The sequence below is a fragment of the Eucyclogobius newberryi genome, unplaced genomic scaffold, assembly GCF_026437365.1.
Source record: "Eucyclogobius newberryi isolate DKJ021-1_F unplaced genomic scaffold, fEucNew1.0.hap1 SCAF_3, whole genome shotgun sequence".
NCBI classification, from domain to species: Eukaryota; Metazoa; Chordata; class Actinopteri; order Gobiiformes; family Gobiidae; genus Eucyclogobius; species Eucyclogobius newberryi.
Window position 1 is genome coordinate 34,404,682 of NW_027315945.1, and position 19,625 is coordinate 34,424,306.

Sequence of the window (19,625 nt, forward strand, 5' to 3'; positions counted from 1 at the left end):
GATGCCACGCCCTTATTTCTACTTATGTTCCACCTGGTTCAGCTCGTTATGTGTGTGTGGTTTTTTTGCATTCTTTAGTGGGTTTTTATTTATTTATTTATTTTCTGTTGTGTTAAGTTGTTGTTTTGTTTTTATTGATCTAAATTCTAATAAAAATAAAATAGCTAAAAACCCACGCATCGGGTCAAATCCTCCAGCAAAGTGTTCCTGACCAAGCTCAAGATCTACAGCCAATAATAATATAATAATATGTAACTTTCCTTAACCTTAAACATGTTAAAGCTGAAGGGCCTCATTTTCAAACTGTGAAATAAGGAAGTGTGTATTCAACCCTTTATAAGGAAGTGGGTATTTAACCCTTTATAAGGAAGTGTGTATTTGAACCCTTTATAAGGAAGTGTGTATTTAAACCCTTTATAGGGAAGTGGGTTTTTAAACCCTTTATAAGGAAGTGTGTATTTAAACCCTTTATAAGGAAGTGGGTATTTAAACCCTTTATAAGGAAGTGGGTTTTTAAACCCTTTAGAAGGAAGTGTGTATATAAACCCTTTATAAGAAAGTGGGTTTTTAAACCCTTTATAAGGAAGTGGGTTTTTAAACCCTTTATAAGGAAGTGGGTATTTAAACCCTTTATAAGGAAGTGGGTTTTTAAACCCTTTATAAGGAAGTGTGTATTTAAACCCTTTATAAGGAAGTGGGTATTTAAACCCTTTATAAGGAAGTGGGTTTTTAAACCCTTTATAAGGAAGTGGGTATTTAAACCCTTTATAAGGAAGTGGGTTTTTAAACCCTTTATAAGGAAGTGTGTATTTAAACCCTTTATAAGGAAGTGTAGGAAGTGTGTATTTAAACCCTTTATAAGGAAGTGGGTTTTTAAACCCTTTATAAGGAAGTGGGTATTTAAACCCTTTATAAGGAAGTGTGTATTTGAACCCTTTATAAGGAAGTGTGTATTTAAACCTGTATAAGGAAGTGAGTATTTAAACCTGTATAAGGAAGTGGGTATTCAAACCCTTCATAAGGAAGTGGGTATTCAAATCCTTTATAAGGAAGTGGGTATCTAAACCTTTATAAGGAAGTGGGTATCTAAACCTTTATAAGGAAGTGGGTATTTAAACCTTTATAAGGAAGTGGGTATCTAAACCTTTATAAGGAAGTGGGTATTTAAACCTTTATAAGGAAGTGGGTATCTAAACCTTTATAAGGAAGTGGGTATTCAAACCTTTATAAGGAAGTTGGTATCTAAACCTTTATAAGGAAGTGGGTATTCAAACCTTTATAAGGAAGTGGGTATCTAAACCTTTATAAGGAAGTGGGTATTTAAACCTTTATAAGGAAGTGGGTATCTAAACCTTTATAAGGAAGTGGGTATCTAAACCTTTATAAGGAAGTGGGTATTTAAACCTTTATAAGGAAGTGGGTATCTAAACCTTTATAAGGAAGTGGGTATCTAAACCTTTATAAGGAAGTGTGTATTTAAACCCTTTATAAGGAAGTGGGTATCTAAACCTTTATAAGAAAGTGGGTATTTAAACCTTTATAAGGAAGTGGGTATCTAAACCTTTATAAGGAAGTGGGTATCTAAACCTTTATAAGGAAGTGGGTATTTAAACCTTTATAAGAAAGTGGGTATCCAAACCTTTATAAGAAAGTGGGTATTTAAACCTTTATAAGGAAGTGGGTATCTAAACCTTTATAAGGAAGTGGGTTTTTAAACCCTTTATAAGGAAGTGGGTTTTTAAACCCTTTATAAGGAAGTGGGTATTTAAACCCTTTATAAGGAAGTGGGTTTTTAAACCCTTTATAAGGAAGTGTGTATTTAAACCCTTTATAAGGAAGTGTGTATTTAAACCCTTTATAAGGAAGTGGGTATTTAAACCCTTTATAAGGAAGTGGGTTTTTAAACCCTTTATAAGGAAGTGGGTATTTAAACCCTTTATAAGGAAGTGGGTTTTTAAACCCTTTATAAGGAAGTGTGTATTTAAACCTTTATAAGGAAGTGGGTATCTAAACCTTTATAAGGAAGTGGGTATCTAAACCTTTATAAGGAAGTGGGTATTTAAACCTTTATAAGGAAGTGGGTATCTAAACCTTTATAAGGAAGTGGGTATCTAAACCTTTATAAGGAAGTGGGTATTTAAACCCTTTATAAGGAAGTGGGTTTTTAAACCCTTTATAAGGAAGTGTGTATTTAAACCCTTTATAAGGAAGTGTGTATTTAAACCCTTTATAAGGAAGTGGGTTTTTAAACCCTTTATAAGGAAGTGGGTATTTAAACCCTTTATAAGGAAGTGTGTATTTGAACCCTTTATAAGGAAGTGGGTATTTAAACCTGTATAAGGAAGTGAGTATTTAAACCTGTATAAGGAAGTGGGTATTCAAACCCTTCATAAGGAAGTGGGTATTCAAATCCTTTATAAGGAAGTGGGTATCTAAACCTTTATAAGGAAGTGGGTATCTAAACCTTTATAAGGAAGTGGGTATTCAAACCTTTATAAGGAAGTGGGTATCTAAACCTTTATAAGAAAGTGGGTATTTAAACCTTTATAAGGAAGTGGGTATATTAACCTTTATAAGGAAGTGGGTATCTAAACCTTTATAAGGAAGTGGGTATTTAAACCTTTATAAGGAAGTGGGTATCCAAACCTTTATAAGGAAGTGGGTATCTAAACCTTTATAAGGAAGTGGGTATTTAAACCTTTATAAGGAAGTGGGTATCCAAACCTTTATAAGAAAGTGGGTATTTAAACCTTTATAAGGAAGTGGGTATCTAAACCTTTATAAGGAAGTGGGTATCTAAACCTTTATAAGAAAGTGGGTATTTAAACCTTTATAGGGAAGTGGGTATCTAAACCTTTATAAGGAAGTGGGTATTTAAACCTTTATAAGGAAGTGGGTATTTAAACCTTTATAAGGAAGTGGGTATCTAAACCTTTATAAGGAAGTGGGTATTTAAACCTTTATAAGGAAGTGGGTATTCAAACCTTTATAAGGAAGTGGGTATCTAAACCTTTATAAGGAAGTGGGTATTCAAACCTTTATAAGGAAGTGGGTATCTAAACCTTTATAAGAAAGTGGGTATCTAAACCTTTATAAGAAAGTGGGTATTTAAACCTTTATAAGGAAGTGGGTATCTTAACCTTTATAAGGAAGTGGGTATCTAAACCTTTATAAGGAAGTGGGTATTCAAACCTTTATAAGGAAGTGGGTATCTAAACCTTTATAAGGAAGTGGGTATTCAAACCTTTATAAGGAAGTGGGTATCTAAACCTTTATAAGAAAGTGGGTATCTAAACCTTTATAAGAAAGTGGGTATTTAAACCTTTATAAGGAAGTGGGTATCTTAACCTTTATAAGGAAGTGGGTATCTAAACCTTTATAAGGAAGTGGGTATTTAAACCTTTATAAGGAAGTGGGTATCTAAACCTTTATAAGGAAGTGGGTATTTAAACCTTTATAAGGAAGTGGGTATTTATAAATAAATAAATAAGGATCGTTGCCATTGCAACTGGCAATTTAACTAATAATTTGACTATTCTTTTAACATAAATAATCATTATAACATTTACTTCATTGAAGTAGAGTGCAGATACAACTAATGAAACTAAATAAAACAAAAATATGCACTGCTAAAAAGAGTCTAAATTTAACATTTGTTGGATTAACTAATGTGTTGTTTGTTTGTTTGTTTGTTTGTTTGTTTGTTTGTTTCAGCGTACTTTTACAAAAGAAAAAGTTCATCTACCACTATAAGAACATGCGCTGGGCGAAGGGTCGACATGAGACGTACTTGTGCTTTGTGGTGAAGCGACGAGTCGGGCCGAACTCTCTGTCCTTCGACTTTGGACATCTCCGTAACCGTAACGGCTGCCACGTGGAGGTATGTACAACCCACGCCCGGTCAGGTCTGTGGAGAGGCTGCCACGTGGAGGTATGTACAACCCACGCCCAGTCAGGTCTGTGGAGAGGCTGCCACGTGGAGGTATGTACAACCCACGCCCGGTCAGGTCTGTGGAGAGGCTGCCACGTGGAGGTATGTACAACCCACGCCCGGTCAGGTCTGTGGAGAGGCTGCCACGTGGAGGTATGTACAACCCACGCCCGGTCAGGTCTGTGGAGAGGCTGCCACGTGGAGGTATGTACAACCCACGCCCGGTCAGGTCTGTGGAGAGGCTACCACGTGGAGGTATGTACAACCCACGCCCAGTCAGGTCTGTGGAGAGGCGATCACTGTACTACTGCCATCAGGCCGCCTCACAGGTCAGGTCTGTGGAGAGGCGATCGCTGTATTGCACTGCCATCCGGCCGCCTCACAGGTCAGGTTTGTGGAGAGGCGATCGCTGTATTGCACTGCCATCCGGCCGCCTCACAGGTCAGGTCTGTGGAGAGGCGACACGTGTAACTGAAGCACAAGGTGGTGCTTCTACATTAAAGTGAATGGAGCAGTAGTTCTGATCCTCTGTCTGTGCCGTGTGTTCAGATCCTGTTCCTCCGTCACCTGAGCGCCCTCTGCCCCGGCCTCTGGGGCCTGGGGGACTCTGAGGAGCGCCGGCGCCTCAGTTACTCCATCACCTGGTTCTGCTCCTGGTCCCCGTGCAGCGACTGCTCCATCAAGCTCTCGCAGTTCCTCGCGAAGACCCCGAACCTGCGTCTGCGGATCTTCGTGTCGCGGCTGTACTTCTGCGACCTGGAGGCGAGCGTGGAGCGAGAAGGCCTGAGGATGCTGCAGAGAGCCGGCGTGCACGTGAGCGTCATGAAGTACAAAGGTAGAACGTCAGCGCCATGGAAACGCTCACATTGATTTACATAATATTATAGTGTAAAAAGGTGTCATAGGAATCAAACAACTTCACATTTGCTTCATCCTTTGTTATGCATTTATCTATCTGTCTAAAATGCTGTGTCCATAATGTGAGAATACAAAATGTGTATAAACTAGTTATTTCACAACACTGTCTTCATCATAAACCTCACCTTTGCTCTTCAAATGTCTAAATATCACTGTTTTGTCTGTTTTTGTAGATTACTTTTACTGCTGGCAAACATTTGTGGCTCGAAACCAGACCAACTTCAAGGCCTGGGAGGGACTTCACCAGAACTCAGTGCGTCTGACCAGGAAACTGAGTCGCATCCTCCAAGTGAGCGTCTTCACAAGCGATAAATGCTATAAATATCATTATTATTAGTGCAGTTTGTGGCTGACGATGCACTCTCTCTGCTCTTACAGTCGTGTGAGACAGAGGATTTAAGAGACGCCTTCAGACTCCTGGGGTGGCTGTGACTACCATTGTGTCGACTGAACGTGGTCCTGACCCTTCTCCTGAGAATGAACCTGAGAAAAGCCAATGCTCACTTTTTATAGCATTATTCTTGTACCTTTTGATGTGAAAATAAACCCTTAAGTATTTGCACAGAAACTCAATGCTCTTTCTTTTCCCTCAATGTAAAAAATAGGTCTGGAAATTAAAATAACTGATTGAATAGTTCTGTTTAAGTGACAGGTTTGTGAATGGGATCTGGGTTTGTAACTGTTTATAATGAGTCTTTGTGATTGTTAAGGTTGTAAAAAGTAGGCTATCAATACCAGATACTAATAATACTAAAACAAGAATCAAAACTATGTAGATACACATAAATATGAAAAAAATTGGATCTTTCCTAAATAACTTTAAAATAGTCAGTATAGTTAGTATAATGACCACACTATTATATATTTATATTAGGGAATAAATACATATAGATATATTTTAATCTAAATGTGTGTGAGTGAACTGTGCTGCTGTCTTGGCCAGGAATATTTATGGTTTCCTAAATACATTAATCATAATAATTATGATCTGATATTAAAAAAAAAAAGGAAATCATTTAGATTTGAAGGTGCTCTAGGTCTATTTACCACCTGCATATGGGAAATAAAGCACTTTTTTATTCTAACAGTCTAACCACTGTAAATTGAAATACAATAAAACTAGGCTTTTTGCAGTGCTACATTTCGCACGCCTCTCCACCATCATCATCCTCACGCCGTGCGTAACCGCGGCGGCCGCGATCACGTGCGTAACCGCGGCGGCCGCGGTCACGTGCGTAAACGCGGCGGCCGCGGTCACGTTACGCACGGCTCATCCCCGCCGCGCGCAGCCGCTCGTTTATCCGCCGCCGAACACAGTCAAGATGGCGTCCGAGGGTCAGTCCGAGTACGAGTCCGTGCTCTGTGTCAAACCCGAAGTCAACATTTACCGGATCCCGCCGCGAGCCTCAAACCGGGCCGTGAGGTGAGTGTGTCCTCCCCCCGTCTCCCCCCGGGCGCACCGTCCCGCGTCCCCCCCTCCGCCCCCCGGGTCTCCATCCGCGGCCGCAGCGCTGGAGGAGGAGGTGGAGGAGGAGGAGGAGGAGGAGGAGGAGGAGGAGGCGACGCGCGCGACCTCCAGCCTCTGTCCGGTGCTGATTTACGTGTCCGTGCGTAAAGACCGCAGCTCGCGAGCCCTTGTTTACGCGGTGCGCTTTACAAGGTCACGCAAACGTGCCACAAACAGCGCGCTCGCCCTGTAATTAAGCAGCTCATTAAGCAGATGATCTCGTGAGGATGGAGCACGCGCCTTCACCCCGCGTTTACCGTCTTCTATGAGGAGTCCGCGCGGTCCAGCGTCACGTTATGAGCCGCATTCTGAGGACTTTTCACCGTTCAAAAGAGAAAAGAGCAATACATTACTTGTTTTTCATTCTACTAGAACCCATAAAGAGTCTTTATTATCTGGTTTAACATTTTAGCACAAAATTACTATGTGTTCAGTTCTTGTGGCGTTAATATCTATTGTAATTGCGTTGTTGTGACCAGATTATGGAAAGAATGCTGTCCGTAACCATAGTGATGTCAAGATTGTTAGGTTAATCGACAATCGTGATGATTCAGGTCACAATATAATCGTAAGGAGCCAAAAATATAATAATTCTGATCATTTTAGAGGCAAAATTACGTATTTTTAGTTAAAAAATAGACAAACAACTTTTTGGAATCTGGCTGTTTTTGTCGTATTTCATTTTAGTTTGTCTTTTGAAAGTTCAGTTTGGTAAAGCCGGTCACAAACTTGAACAACAGTGACACATCAGACCACAGGAATGAAAGAAAATTAAATATGTCGCTGTTGTTTAGTCTCAATAATCGTGAATAATCGTTAAATCGTGTAATCGTAACGCTGACATTTTATATTGTGCCGTGCTTCTCTGTAACTATGACCATCACACTGTCCATCTTTCCCAGGGTATTTAATTAAACCTATTTGTTCTTCTTCTTTTAGGCCTATTTCAGAGTCAGTTTGTGCTTAAATTCACAAAACATTTGAAACATTTGTGGGACGGTCGTCAAAGCAACGGCACATTTCAAATCAAACCAATACATCTTTCGAAAGGGCTTTATAGGTATAGGCCAGGGCTTGATTTGAAATCCGGTTTGGGGAAACGCACTGCCCTTTCTCTTGACTTTTGGCGGAAAGATTTCGGTGTAGCCGGAAACTATCAGTGAATTTACACTGGCGTCTAACGGAATGGATCTGGCAACGCGTTTTGTCCCCAACAGCAGCTTTAAATCTCCCGAAAAAGCAGAAAATGTGATTTGAAATGCGGCGTCCGTCTGTGCCCGGGTCCAGAACGAACTGATCAAGGGCGGTTTCAAAAGGGTGTTAATGCCTTTTACCGCTTTATGATGAGGGCGAGTCAGAGCGAAGAGGACAAAACGGCAGCGTCTCAGCTCCACAAAACGACCACACGTTTTCTCAATCTCCAAAAGGTCCAGAAACAGCTTCAGGTTTAGTCCTGCAGGTCATTTTAATCGGTTTCTTGATTTTATTTAATTTATTTTTCGATATACAGATGATCAGAAAACTACAAATGTCTCGGCTCAGGCACAAAGCGCGAATGGACCATAAAATGACCAACAAAAGTGCAGGAATATGACTTTGTACTGTTGCATTTGTGTTTGTTTTATCGCATAAAAGCTCTTTTCGCGGTCGTTTCAATCGTTTTAAACCAGAAGCATACGCGTAATATTCCCATTTCGACATTGCACACGTTATTATGTTTTATGTTTGACTTGAGCTGACGTTCACTGACCCCCGCGGACACGACTTCGGCAGTACGACTCCCTGGACGCTCGTCTGGCTGACCGCTCGCCGGCCGCATGAGCGATAGCATCGAGAGGATGATTTGTTACTCGCGGCCGGGGAAATCAATGTATAATACTCACAAGATCATCGGCGCATTGAGAACTCACTGTAATATCGTAAAATCTTTTGTCTTTCTTTTAGAACACAACTTAGAGTGTGCTTTTATAACATCATGAGTTATATCATAGGACTGCAATTTATCCTTATGATTAGTCAAACTATTATTTTATTAAGAGATTTTTTTGGCCCTGGTTTTAATGGACAGGAAAGTTTAGGTTTTTTTTCGGGATTACCAAACAACAGCGCCAAACTATTATTTCTGTTACAATATGAATACGAATGAAGTGTATTATTGATAAAAAAAAATCTTTATTTATGTTTCCATTTTTTACTTAATAATTTTGGTAAACAAAGGTCTTTTTATGTTGATTTGTTTGTTTGTTTGTTTGTTTGTTTGTTTGTTTGTTTGTTCATGCCAGCACCACTCCACAAAGAACGGCTAAGACTCTACAGAGAAAACGATCATTAAAACAATATAAAATAGAATCGAATTTCATAGTCTGTATAATGCAGATATATGAAGATAAGTTTGTTATCTTAAGTTCGGGAGCAGGGCCACACCCCTTTCACGCCCCTTCCTGCGGCTACACTATTCAAGCATCCAGTTCACACACATCAGCGTTCGTGACTTCGTGCCCCTCATTACGACCCTCTTTTAATTATTCTCCTTTATCTCCTAGATGGGGGGATCGAGGCCCGAGAGCCTACAGCCCTCATCGCCAGAAGCCCCAAAACAGCTTCAACTTCTGTACATTTGTGTTCTTCATGCTTCTCTTACGCCAATAAACACTTTTGCTAGTGAACTGCTACGATTATCAAAATACAATTACTAATATTTCTTATACTCGTCACAATGAGTCAGGTCATCGTCGCAGCCTTTTCAGAATCTTTTATGGACATCACAAGATCTGTTTTGTCTCGCAGTGTTGTTGGCCATCCCCAGCCCTACAACGGATACAAACAGACAATGTTGTAGTCGAGACGGCGAAAAGAGCAGATTAGAAACAGAACTTGCAATGTAATCTTTTAAATGAGGGTATGACGTGATATTTGTGGTCAGTTTGTGGTCCGTTCACGTTTTTGCCGCGCTCGAACCACAATCACGATCATGGGCACGTTTGAAAGCAGCACGTTTCCGATCTACCGCCTTCAAACGGTCTGATGGCACACGCGCCGAGTCTCGCACGCGCCTTCACTAACCGTCTTGTCTGTCCAGAGCTGCGGACTGGAAGCTGGACGCCCCAGACTGGCAGGGGCGCATGCGCGTGACGGCGCGGGGGAAAGTGGCCTACGTGAAGTTGGAGGACAAGATCTCTGGTACGAGCGGCACCGATACATGACACGCACAGGTACACGTAGAGGTTTACGCAGACGACAGCGCGACATGCAACGTTTTAGCGTTTAGCGGTAAAGCCGTTCGAGTGTTGGCGGTGAGTAATGACTTTTTCTACAGCGAGGGCTCCAAACACAGCGGAAATATGAAATGTAAAAGTCTACACTCTGGATAAATATTTAGTTTGAAACAGCTGTGGAAAAACAGATAATCAAACAGGAACGCACACACTTACTGATGCAGACACACACACATCACCTTCTGAGTCTGTTTGTCGAGGAAATGAATTGTGTGGCAGCTGAAGTGTCCTTTATCTCCCCCTGCCGTTAGCAAACACGTCGGAATAATGAGAGAAAAACTACTTTTCCGTTTTACGCTTTACCCAATAAAATTAACCCTTAATGGACAAAAATGAGGCAAAAAAATTCTAAATGACGTATATTGTTGGTATCTTATATTGACCTGTGATTATAACGGTAAAAATAATCGATACGCAGTAAATGATCAAGACTCAAAATGTCAGTATTGTGACATCGACGACACAACCTGTGGCGCACGTTTGATCGTCTTTGTTAGACAGTAAAGCAACGCAATTTAGTGGGTGACGAGCGAGGAGAGACATTCGGCATTGTTGTCAGCATTTCGAGTCGATCTCACCGGCGAGATAAAAGATTGTGTATCGCGACCAGACCCGGAGCTTTTACTTACAAAACATGGAAATATTTGTTAATAAAGACAATAAATGATGAAAAAAGAAAAGTAAACTCAAAATAAATACAGAAAAATATGCATTTGATGGTCATTTTTAAACATTTCTTTCCAGGAGAGTTATTTGCACAGGCGCCGATCGATGAGTATCCGGGCATCGCCGTGGAAACAGTGAGCGACTCCAGCCGCTACTTCGTGCTTCGAATCCAAGACGAAAACGGTGAGGAACGGCGTTGACTTTGTAAAAGTTTAATAAAAACACAATCACGTAATCGAGGCAAATGTGAAGTGGAAAATGTGTGATTTCAATGGGGAAAGTATGATTTGCCAAAGATCATCACAAAAATATAAAAAATAAAGGTTTTTTTTTGGCAATTGATAACCAGATACATGTGAGGGATATAACATTGTGTTTATTCCATGATTTGTTTATTTATTTGGAGATTATGTGAGACATTTAGCATTATAAGGGCAAGGTTCAGATTTTTAGGGGTTTTACTGGACAATAGATTACAGAAACGTTGTCCCCAATGTTGTTTTTCATTATATCTGCAGACAAACTTTACTATAAATACAATTTTGAGGCTTTTTTTTCATGTTTTGAAACAGAAAAGCAAAGTAACTAAACTTTCTATCCTGGAAACTCACTAAAATTTTTACTTATTTTAGTTATTAAAGACCCCACATCCTTATCATTTAGATCAGTTCATCACAGAAAATGTGTTATGAGTCGACTTCATTTCTCCTCCAATTTGAACATTCTCCTCAACATTCTGATTACATTATTATTATTATTTATTATTATTATTATTATTATTATTATTATTATTATTATTATTATTATTATTATTATCATTATTTGTATTATTATGTTTTGTTTTTATATATTTATTTTTTCATTTTGTCATTGTTATTATTATTATTATTATTATTTTAAAGGATCTATTTCTAAGGTCAATTAATTTATTTTTTTTAATTCTGTGTTTTTTTTAATACATTCTTTTCCCCAGGTCGTAGTGCATTCATAGGCGTCGGTTTCGGAGACAGAGGTGACTCTTTTGACTTCAACGTAGCTCTTCAGGACCATTTCAAGTGAGTATTTCAATAGCAGTTCTAATTCTAACATTTTAGCCAAACGTTTACGATCACGTTTACGTTTCCTCTTCTTGCAGATGGGTCAAACAGGACATCGAGCTGAAGAAACAGGCCCAGACTCCAGACACGACTCCGAAACTGGACCTGGGATTTAAAGAAGGCCAGACGATTACCCTGAACATTGGGGTGATTATCATAACAATTTTCGTAACAATGCATTTAGTCACAATTTGGCCCCGCAACAGTCTCCCGATGTTTTCCACGCATCCCCTTTTCGGTCCGCCTCTTTTTAATGCTCTGAGTGAGTGACAGGGCCGTTTTAAATACCCGAAACGAAAAAATAGTCCGGAAAAAGAGCTGTCGTAAAGCTCCTCACGTCGTCAAAAATGTATGTATGTGAATACTAATGACAGAGCCTTTCTTTGTGGTGTGAAGATCAGATAATGTCGCTTTAATAGCAATAGTATTCAACTTCTAAAATCAAAATAGCGACATTAGCGCTGATAAAACTGTGCTGCACTTTGGAACAGTTGTTTTAAAGGCGGCGTGCGTCTTCCTTCTTCACATTTACTCAAGAAATAAAATCTAAATTGCACCTGAACTCCACTTTTTCTTCGTAAGGCTGTAATTCCATGTTTTGTGCATGGCGCCGATGTGGCTAAAGCTAGCGTAAAAAAACGACTTCCGGTCTATTTGCAGCTTTTTTCCGCATTTATTTCCCCTTCTCTGCTGTTTTAACATATCTTTGTGTAACGGGTTTGGCTGATGTGAGATTCATCATAAGATATGTTAGCTCTCGTCGCAACAGCTGTCGCTAACACACGCTAGCTTTGTTTTGCTAGTCGCGTGTCCGCTCAACATCATTGTTTTCTGTTTCTATCTGCTTTATGCCGTCTTGTTTTCTGCGTTCTCTCTGGTCCAATCGCCTCGCTCAAAAGCCAAAAGCGAGCCAGACATCTTTGGGTCACTAAATAGACCCGTTTGGACCAATCGGCTTCTGCGCGACCAGTGGAAACACGCCCAAACTCTTCACTCAGATTATTGCACACGCTTTATTTGCATGCGCTTTAACGCTTTGTATCGATCATTTCAGCAATCGAAGAAGAGGGAGCGGTCTCGTCCCCAGAGCTCTGGCGGTCTGGGGCTCCTCCCACCACCACCCGGAGGGAAACTGGCCCCGCCCCCTTCTAAAGCCGCCAATAACAACACACAGCCAGCCACAGAAGGAAGTGACGCAGGTACGACAGCTTCTGGTTAGGGTCATGTTTCAGTGGGTGATGTGCCATGGTTATGTTTCAGTGGGTGCTGTGCCATGGTTAGGGTCATGTTTCAGTGGGTGCTGTGCCATGGTTAGGGTCATGTTTCAGTGGGTGCTGTGCCGTGGTTAGGGTCATGTTTCAGTGGGTGGTGTGCCATGGTTAGGGTCATGTTTCAGTGGGTGCTGTGCCGTGGTTAGGGTCATGTTTCAGTGGGTGCTGTGCCATGGTTAGGGTCATGTTTCAGTGGGTGCTGTGCCGTGGTTAGGGTCATGTTTCAGTGGGTGGTGTGCCATGGTCTTGTTTCAGTGGGTGCTATGCCATGGTTAGGGTTATGTTTCAGTGGGTGATGTGCCATGGTTAAGGGTCATGTTTCAGTGGGTGGTGTGCCATGGTCATGTTTCAGTGGGTGCTGTGCCATGGTTAGGGTTATTTTTCAGTGGGTGGTGTGCCGTGGTTAGGGTCATGTTTCAGTGGGTGATGTGCCATTGTTAGGGTCATGTTTCAGTGGGTGTTGTGCCATGGTCATGTTTCAGTGGGTGGTGTGCCATGGTTAGGGTTATGTTTCAGTGGGTGGTATGCCATGGTCATGTTTCAGTGGGTGTTGTGCCATGGTTAGGGTCATGTTTTAGTGGGTGTTGTGCCATGGTCATGTTTCAGTGGGTGATGTGCCATGGTTATGTTTCAGTGGGTACTGTGCCATGGTTAGGGTCATGTTTCAGTGGGTGCTGTGCCTTGGTTAGGGTCATGTTTCAGTGAGTGGTTTGCCATGGTCATGTTTCAGTGGGTGCTGTGCCATGGTTAGGGTCATGTTTCAGTGGGTGGTGTGCCATGGTTAGGGTCATGTTTCAGTGGGTGGTGTGCCGTGGTTAGGGTCATTTTTCAGTGGGTGATGTGCCATGGTTAGGGTCATGTTTCAGTGGGTGTTGTGCCATGGTCATGTTTCAGTGGGTGGTGTGCCATGGTTAGGGTTATGTTTCAGTGGGTGGTATGCCATGGTCATGTTTCAGTGGGTGTTGTGCCATGGTTAGGGTCATGTTTTAGTGGGTGTTGTGCCATGGTCATGTTTCAGTGGGTGTTGTGCCGTGGTTAGGGTCATGTTTCAGTGGGTGTTGTGCCGTGGTTAGGGTCATGTTTCAGTGGGTGTTGTGCCATGGTCATGTTTCAGTGGGTGTTGTGCCGTGGTTAGGGTTATGTTTCAGTGGGTGTTGTGCCGTGGTTAGGGTCATGTTTCAGTGGGTGTTGTGCCATGGTTATGTTTCAGTGGGTGCTGTGCCATGGTTAGGGTTATGTTTCAGTGGGTGGTGTGCCATGGTCATGTTTCAGTGGGTGTTGTGCCATGGTTAGGGTCATGTTTTAGTGGGTGTTGTGCCATGGTCATGTTTCAGTGGGTGATGTGCCATGGTTAGGGTCATGTTTCAGTGGGTGATGTGCCGTGGTTAGGGTCATGTTTTAGTGGGTGTTGTGCCGTGGTTAGGGTCATGTTTCAGTGGTTGTTGTGCCGTGGTTAGGGTCATGTTTCAGTGGGTGTTGTGCCATGGTTATGTTTCAGTGGGTGCTGTGCCATGGTTAGGGTTATGTTTCAGTGGGTGGTGTGCCATGGTCATGTTTCAGTGGGTGTTGTGCCATGGTTAGGGTCATGTTTTAGTGGGTGTTGTGCCATGGTCATGTTTCAGTGGGTGATGTGCCATGGTTAGGGTCATGTTTCAGTGGGTGATGTGCCGTGGTTAGGGTCATGTTTCAGTGGGTGTTGTGCCATGGTTATGTTTCAGTGGGTGCTGTGCCATGGTTAGGGTTATGTTTCAGTGGGTGGTGTGCCATGGTCATGTTTCAGTGGGTGTTGTGCCATGGTTAGGGTCATGTTTTAGTGGGTGTTGTGCCATGGTCATGTTTCAGTGGGTGATGTGCCATGGTTAGGGTCATGTTTCAGTGGGTGATGTGCCGTGGTTAGGGTCATGTTTTAGTGGGTGTTGTGCCGTGGTTAGGGTCATGTTTCAGTGGGTGTTGTGCCGTGGTTAGGGTCATGTTTCAGTGGGTGTTGTGCCATGGTTATGTTTCAGTGGGTGCTGTGCCATGGTTAGGGTTATGTTTCAGTGGGTGGTGTAACATGGTCATGTTTCAGTGGGTGTTGTGCCATGGTTAGGGTTATGTTTCAGTGGGTGGTGTGCCATGGTCATGTTTCAGTGGGTGTTGTGCCATGGTTAGGGTCATGTTTTAGTGGGTGTTGTGCCATGGTCATGTTTCAGTGGGTGATGTGCCATGGTTAGGGTCACGTTTCAGTGGGTGATGTGCCGTGGTTAGGGTCATGTTTTAGTGGGTGTTGTGCCATGGTCATGTTTCAGTGGGTGTTGTGCCGTGGTTAGAGTCATGTTTCAGTGGGTGGTGTGCCATGGTTAGGGTCATGTTTCAGTGGGTGATGTGCCATGGTTAGGGTCATGTTTCAGTGGGTGTTGTGCCATGGTTAGGGTCCTGTTTCAGTGGGTGATGTGCCATGGTTAGGGTCATGTTTCAGTGGGTGGTGTGCCATGGTTAGTGTCATGTTTCAGTGGGTGATGTGCCATGGTTAGGGTCATGTTTCAGTGGGTGGTGTGCCATGGTTATGGTCATGTTTCAGTGGGTGATGTGCCATGGTTAGGGTCATGTTTCAGTGGGTGGTGTGCCATGGTTAGGGTCATGTTTCAGTGGGTGGTGTGCCATGGTTAGGGTCATGTTTCAGTGGGTGGTGTGCCATGGTTAGGGTCATGTTTCAGTGGGTGTTGTGCCATGGTTATGTTTCAGTGGGTGCTGTGCCATGGTTAGGGTTATGTTTCAGTGGGTGGTGTGCCATGGTCATGTTTCAGTGGGTGTTGTGCCATGGTTAGGGTCATGTTTTAGTGGGTGTTGTGCCATGGTCATGTTTCAGTGGGTGATGTGCCATGGTTAGGGTCATGTTTCAGTGGGTGATGTGCCGTGGTTAGGGTCATGTTTTAGTGGGTGTTGTGCCGTGGTTAGGGTCATGTTTCAGTGGGTGTTGTGCCGTGGTTAGGGTCATGTTTCAGTGGGTGTTGTGCCATGGTTATGTTTCAGTGGGTGCTGTGCCATGGTTAGGGTTATGTTTCAGTGGGTGGTGTGCCATGGTCATGTTTCAGTGGGTGTTGTGCCATGGTTAGGGTCATGTTTTAGTGGGTGTTGTGCCATGGTCATGTTTCAGTGGGTGATGTGCCATGGTTAGGGTCATGTTTCAGTGGGTGATGTGCCGTGGTTAGGGTCATGTTTCAGTGGGTGTTGTGCCATGGTTATGTTTCAGTGGGTGCTGTGCCATGGTTAGGGTTATGTTTCAGTGGGTGGTGTGCCATGGTCATGTTTCAGTGGGTGTTGTGCCATGGTTAGGGTCATGTTTTAGTGGGTGTTGTGCCATGGTCATGTTTCAGTGGGTGATGTGCCATGGTTAGGGTCATGTTTCAGTGGGTGATGTGCCGTGGTTAGGGTCATGTTTTAGTGGGTGTTGTGCCGTGGTTAGGGTCATGTTTCAGTGGGTGTTGTGCCGTGGTTAGGGTCATGTTTCAGTGGGTGTTGTGCCATGGTTATGTTTCAGTGGGTGCTGTGCCATGGTTAGGGTTATGTTTCAGTGGGTGGTGTAACATGGTCATGTTTCAGTGGGTGTTGTGCCATGGTTAGGGTTATGTTTCAGTGGGTGGTGTGCCATGGTCATGTTTCAGTGGGTGTTGTGCCATGGTTAGGGTCATGTTTTAGTGGGTGTTGTGCCATGGTCATGTTTCAGTGGGTGATGTGCCATGGTTAGGGTCACGTTTCAGTGGGTGATGTGCCGTGGTTAGGGTCATGTTTTAGTGGGTGTTGTGCCATGGTCATGTTTCAGTGGGTGTTGTGCCGTGGTTAGAGTCATGTTTCAGTGGGTGGTGTGCCATGGTTAGGGTCATGTTTCAGTGGGTGATGTGCCATGGTTAGGGTCATGTTTCAGTGGGTGTTGTGCCATGGTTAGGGTCATGTTTCAGTGGGTGATGTGCCATGGTTAGGGTCATGTTTCAGTGGGTGGTGTGCCATGGTTAGTGTCATGTTTCAGTGGGTGATGTGCCATGGTTAGGGTCATGTTTCAGTGGGTGGTGTGCCATGGTTATGGTCATGTTTCAGTGGGTGATGTGCCATGGTTAGGGTCATGTTTCAGTGGGTGGTGTGCCATGGTTAGGGTCATGTTTCAGTGGGTGGTGTGCCATGGTTAGGGTCATGTTTCAGTGGGTGGTGTGCCATGGTTAGGGTCATGTTTCAGTGGGTGGTGTGCCATGGTTAGGGTCATATTTCAGTGGGTGGTGTGCCATGGTTAGGGTCATGTTTCAGTGGGTGCTGTGGCGTGGTTAGGGTCATGTTTCAGTGGGTGGTGTGCCATGGTCTTGTTTCAGTGGGTGCTGTGCCATGGTTAGGGTTATGTTTCAGTGGGTGATGTGCCATGGTTAAGGGTCATGTTTCAGTGGGTGGTGTGCCATGGTCATGTTTCAGTGGGTGGTGTGCCATGGTTAGGGTCATTTTTCAGTGGGTGGTGTGCCGTGGTTAGGGTTATGTTTCAGTGGGTGGTGTGCCGTGGTTAGGGTCATGTTTCAGTGGGTGGTGTGCCATGGTTAGGGTCATGTTTCAGTGGGTGTTGTGCCGTGGTTAGGGTCATGTTTCAGTGGGTGATGTGCCATGGTTAGGGTCATGTTTCAGTGGGTGTTGTGCCATGGTCATGTTTCAGTGGGTGGTGTGCCATGGTTAGGGTTATGTTTCAGTGGGTGGTGTGCCATGGTCATGTTTCAGTGGGTGTTGTGCCATGGTTAGGGTCATGTTTCAGTGGGTGTTGTGCCGTGGTTAGGGTCATGTTTTAGTGGGTGTTGTGCCATGGTTATGTTTCAGTGGGTGTTGTGCCATGGTTAGGGTTATGTTTCAGTGGGTGGTGTGCCATGGTCATGTTTCAGTGGGTGTTGTGCCATGGTTAGGGTCATGTTTTAGTGGGTGTTGTGCCATGGTCATGTTTCAGTGGGTGATGTGCCATGGTTATGTTTCAGTGGGTGCTGTGCCATGGTTAGGGTCATGTTTCAGTGGGTGCTGTGCCTTGGTTAGGGTCATGTTTCAGTGGGTGGTTTGCCATGGTCATGTTTCAGTGGGTGCTCTGCCATGGTTAGGGTTATTTTTCAGTGGGTGGTGTGCCGTGGTTAGGGTCATGTTTCAGTGGGTGGTGTGCCATGGTTAGGGTCATGTTTCAGTGGGTGGTGTGCCGTGGTTAGGGTCATTTTTCAGTGGGTGATGTGCCATGGTTAGGGTCATGTTTCAGTGGGTGTTGTGCCATGGTCATGTTTCAGTGGGTGGTGTGCCATGGTTAGGGTTATGTTTCAGTGGGTGCTGTGCCATGGTCATGTTTCAGTGGGTGTTGTGCCATGGTTAGGGTCATGTTTTAGTGGGTGTTGTGCCATGGTCATGTTTCAGTGGGTGTTGTGCCGTGGTTAGGGTCATGTTTCAGTGGGTGTTGTGCCGTGGTTAGGGTCATGTTTCAGTGGGTGTTATGCCATGGTCATGTTTCAGTGGGTGTTGTGCCGTGGTTAGGGTTATGTTTCAGTGGGTGTTGTGCCGTGGTTAGGGTCATGTTTTAGTGGGTGTTGTGCCATGGTCATGTTTCAGTGGGTGTTGTGCCGTGGTTAGGGTGATGTTTCAGTGGGTGTTGTGCCATGGTTATGTTTCAGTGGGTGCTGTGCCATGGTTAGGGTTATGTTTCAGTGGGTGGTGTGCCATGGTCATGTTTCAGTGGGTGTTGTGCCATGGTTATGGTTATGTTTCAGTGGGTGGTGTGCCATGGTCATGTTTCAGTGGGTGTTGTGCCATGGTTAGGGTCATGTTTTAGTGGGTGTTGTGCCATGGTCATTTTTCAGTGGGTGATGTGCCATGGTTAGGGTCATTTTTCAGTGGGTGATGTGCCGTGGTTAGGGTCATGTCTTAGTGCGTGGTGTGCCATGGTTAGGGTCATGTTTCAGTGGGTGATGTGTCATGGTTAGGGTCATGTTTCAGTGGGTGGTGTGCCATGGTTAGGGTCATGTTTCAGTGGGTGATGTGCCATGGTTAGGGTAATGTTTCAGTGGGTGGTGTGCCATGGTTAGGGTCATGTTTCAGTGGGTGATGTGCCATGGTTAGGGTTATGTTTCAGTGGGTGGTGTGCCATGGTTAGGGTCATGTTTCAGTGGGTTTGTGCCATGGTTAGGGTCATGTTTCAGTGGGTGGTGTGCCATGGTTAGGGTCATGTTTCAGTGGGTGGTGTGCCATGGTTAGGGTCATGTTTCAGTGGGTGGTGTGCCGTGGTTAGGGTTATTTTTCAGTGGGTGGTGTGCCGTGGTTAGGTCATGTTTCAGTGGGTGGTGTGCCATGGTTAGGGTCATGTTTCAGTGGGTGGTGTGCCGTGGTTAAAGTCATGTTTCAGTGGGTGATGTGCAATGGTTAGGGTCATGTTTCAGTGGGTGTTGTGCCATGGTCATGTTTCAGTGGGTGGTGTGCCATGGTTAGGGTTATGTTTCAGTGGGTGGTATGCCATGGTCATGTTTCAGTGGGTGTTGTGCCATGGTTAGGGTCATGTTTCAGTGGGTGTTGTGCCGTGGTTGGTTTCATGTTTTAGTGGGTGATGTGCAATGGTTAGGGTCATGTTTCAGTGGGTGTTGTGCCATGGTCATGTTTCAGTGGGTGGTGTGCCATGGTTAGGGTTATGTTTCAGTGGGTGTTATGCCATGGTTATGTTTCAGTGGGTGTTGTGCCATGGTTAGGGTTATGTTTCAGTGGGTGGTGTGCCATGGTCATGTTTCAGTGGGTATTGTGCCATGGTTAGGGTCATGTTTTAGTGGGTGTTGGCCATGGTCATGTTTCAGTGGGTGATGTGCCATGGTTATGTTTCAGTGGGTGCTGTGCCATGGTTAGGGTCATGTTTCAGTGGGTGCTGTGCCTTGGTTAGGGTCATGTTTCAGTGGGTGGTTTGCCATGGTCATGTTTCAGTGGGTGCTGTGCCATGGT

General features: G+C 43.9%; 2 protein-coding genes across 2 annotated transcripts in view; both read left to right on the forward strand.

Annotated features, from left to right (window-relative positions):
* Positions 1-3,695: 3,695 nt before the first annotated feature.
* On the forward strand, positions 3,696-5,347 carry aicda (activation-induced cytidine deaminase). Its single transcript, XM_072460876.1, has 4 exons — positions 3,696-3,880; positions 4,481-4,766; positions 5,023-5,138; positions 5,228-5,347. Exons 1-4 carry the CDS (start codon positions 3,758-3,760, stop codon positions 5,279-5,281), a joined length of 579 nt encoding a protein of 192 aa, XP_072316977.1. The 5' UTR covers positions 3,696-3,757; the 3' UTR covers positions 5,282-5,347.
* A 777-nt stretch (positions 5,348-6,124) lies between these two features.
* The window catches only part of LOC140373828 (adaptin ear-binding coat-associated protein 1-like), a 42,292-nt gene continuing 28,791 nt past the window's right edge, over positions 6,125-19,625 (forward strand). Inside the window, exons 1-6 of the mRNA XM_072460522.1 lie at positions 6,125-6,272; positions 9,436-9,536; positions 10,376-10,480; positions 11,271-11,352; positions 11,433-11,541; positions 12,449-12,593. Coding sequence (XP_072316623.1) covers positions 6,172-6,272; positions 9,436-9,536; positions 10,376-10,480; positions 11,271-11,352; positions 11,433-11,541; positions 12,449-12,593 — 643 coding nt within the window. The 5' untranslated portion in view covers positions 6,125-6,171. The remainder of the gene's footprint in view (positions 6,273-9,435; positions 9,537-10,375; positions 10,481-11,270; positions 11,353-11,432; positions 11,542-12,448; positions 12,594-19,625) is intronic.

Excerpts from the sequence above, each read along its gene's own strand:
- aicda (XM_072460876.1), top strand. The coding sequence starts at position 3,758 with ATGCGCTGGGCGAAGGGTCGACATGAGACGTACTTGTGCTTTGTGGTG. Across the intron at positions 3,881-4,480 it reads GTAACGGCTGCCACGTGGAG|ATCCTGTTCCTCCGTCACCT; the intron begins GTATGTACAACC and ends CCGTGTGTTCAG. Across the intron at positions 4,767-5,022 it reads GAGCGTCATGAAGTACAAAG|ATTACTTTTACTGCTGGCAA; the intron begins GTAGAACGTCAG and ends CTGTTTTTGTAG.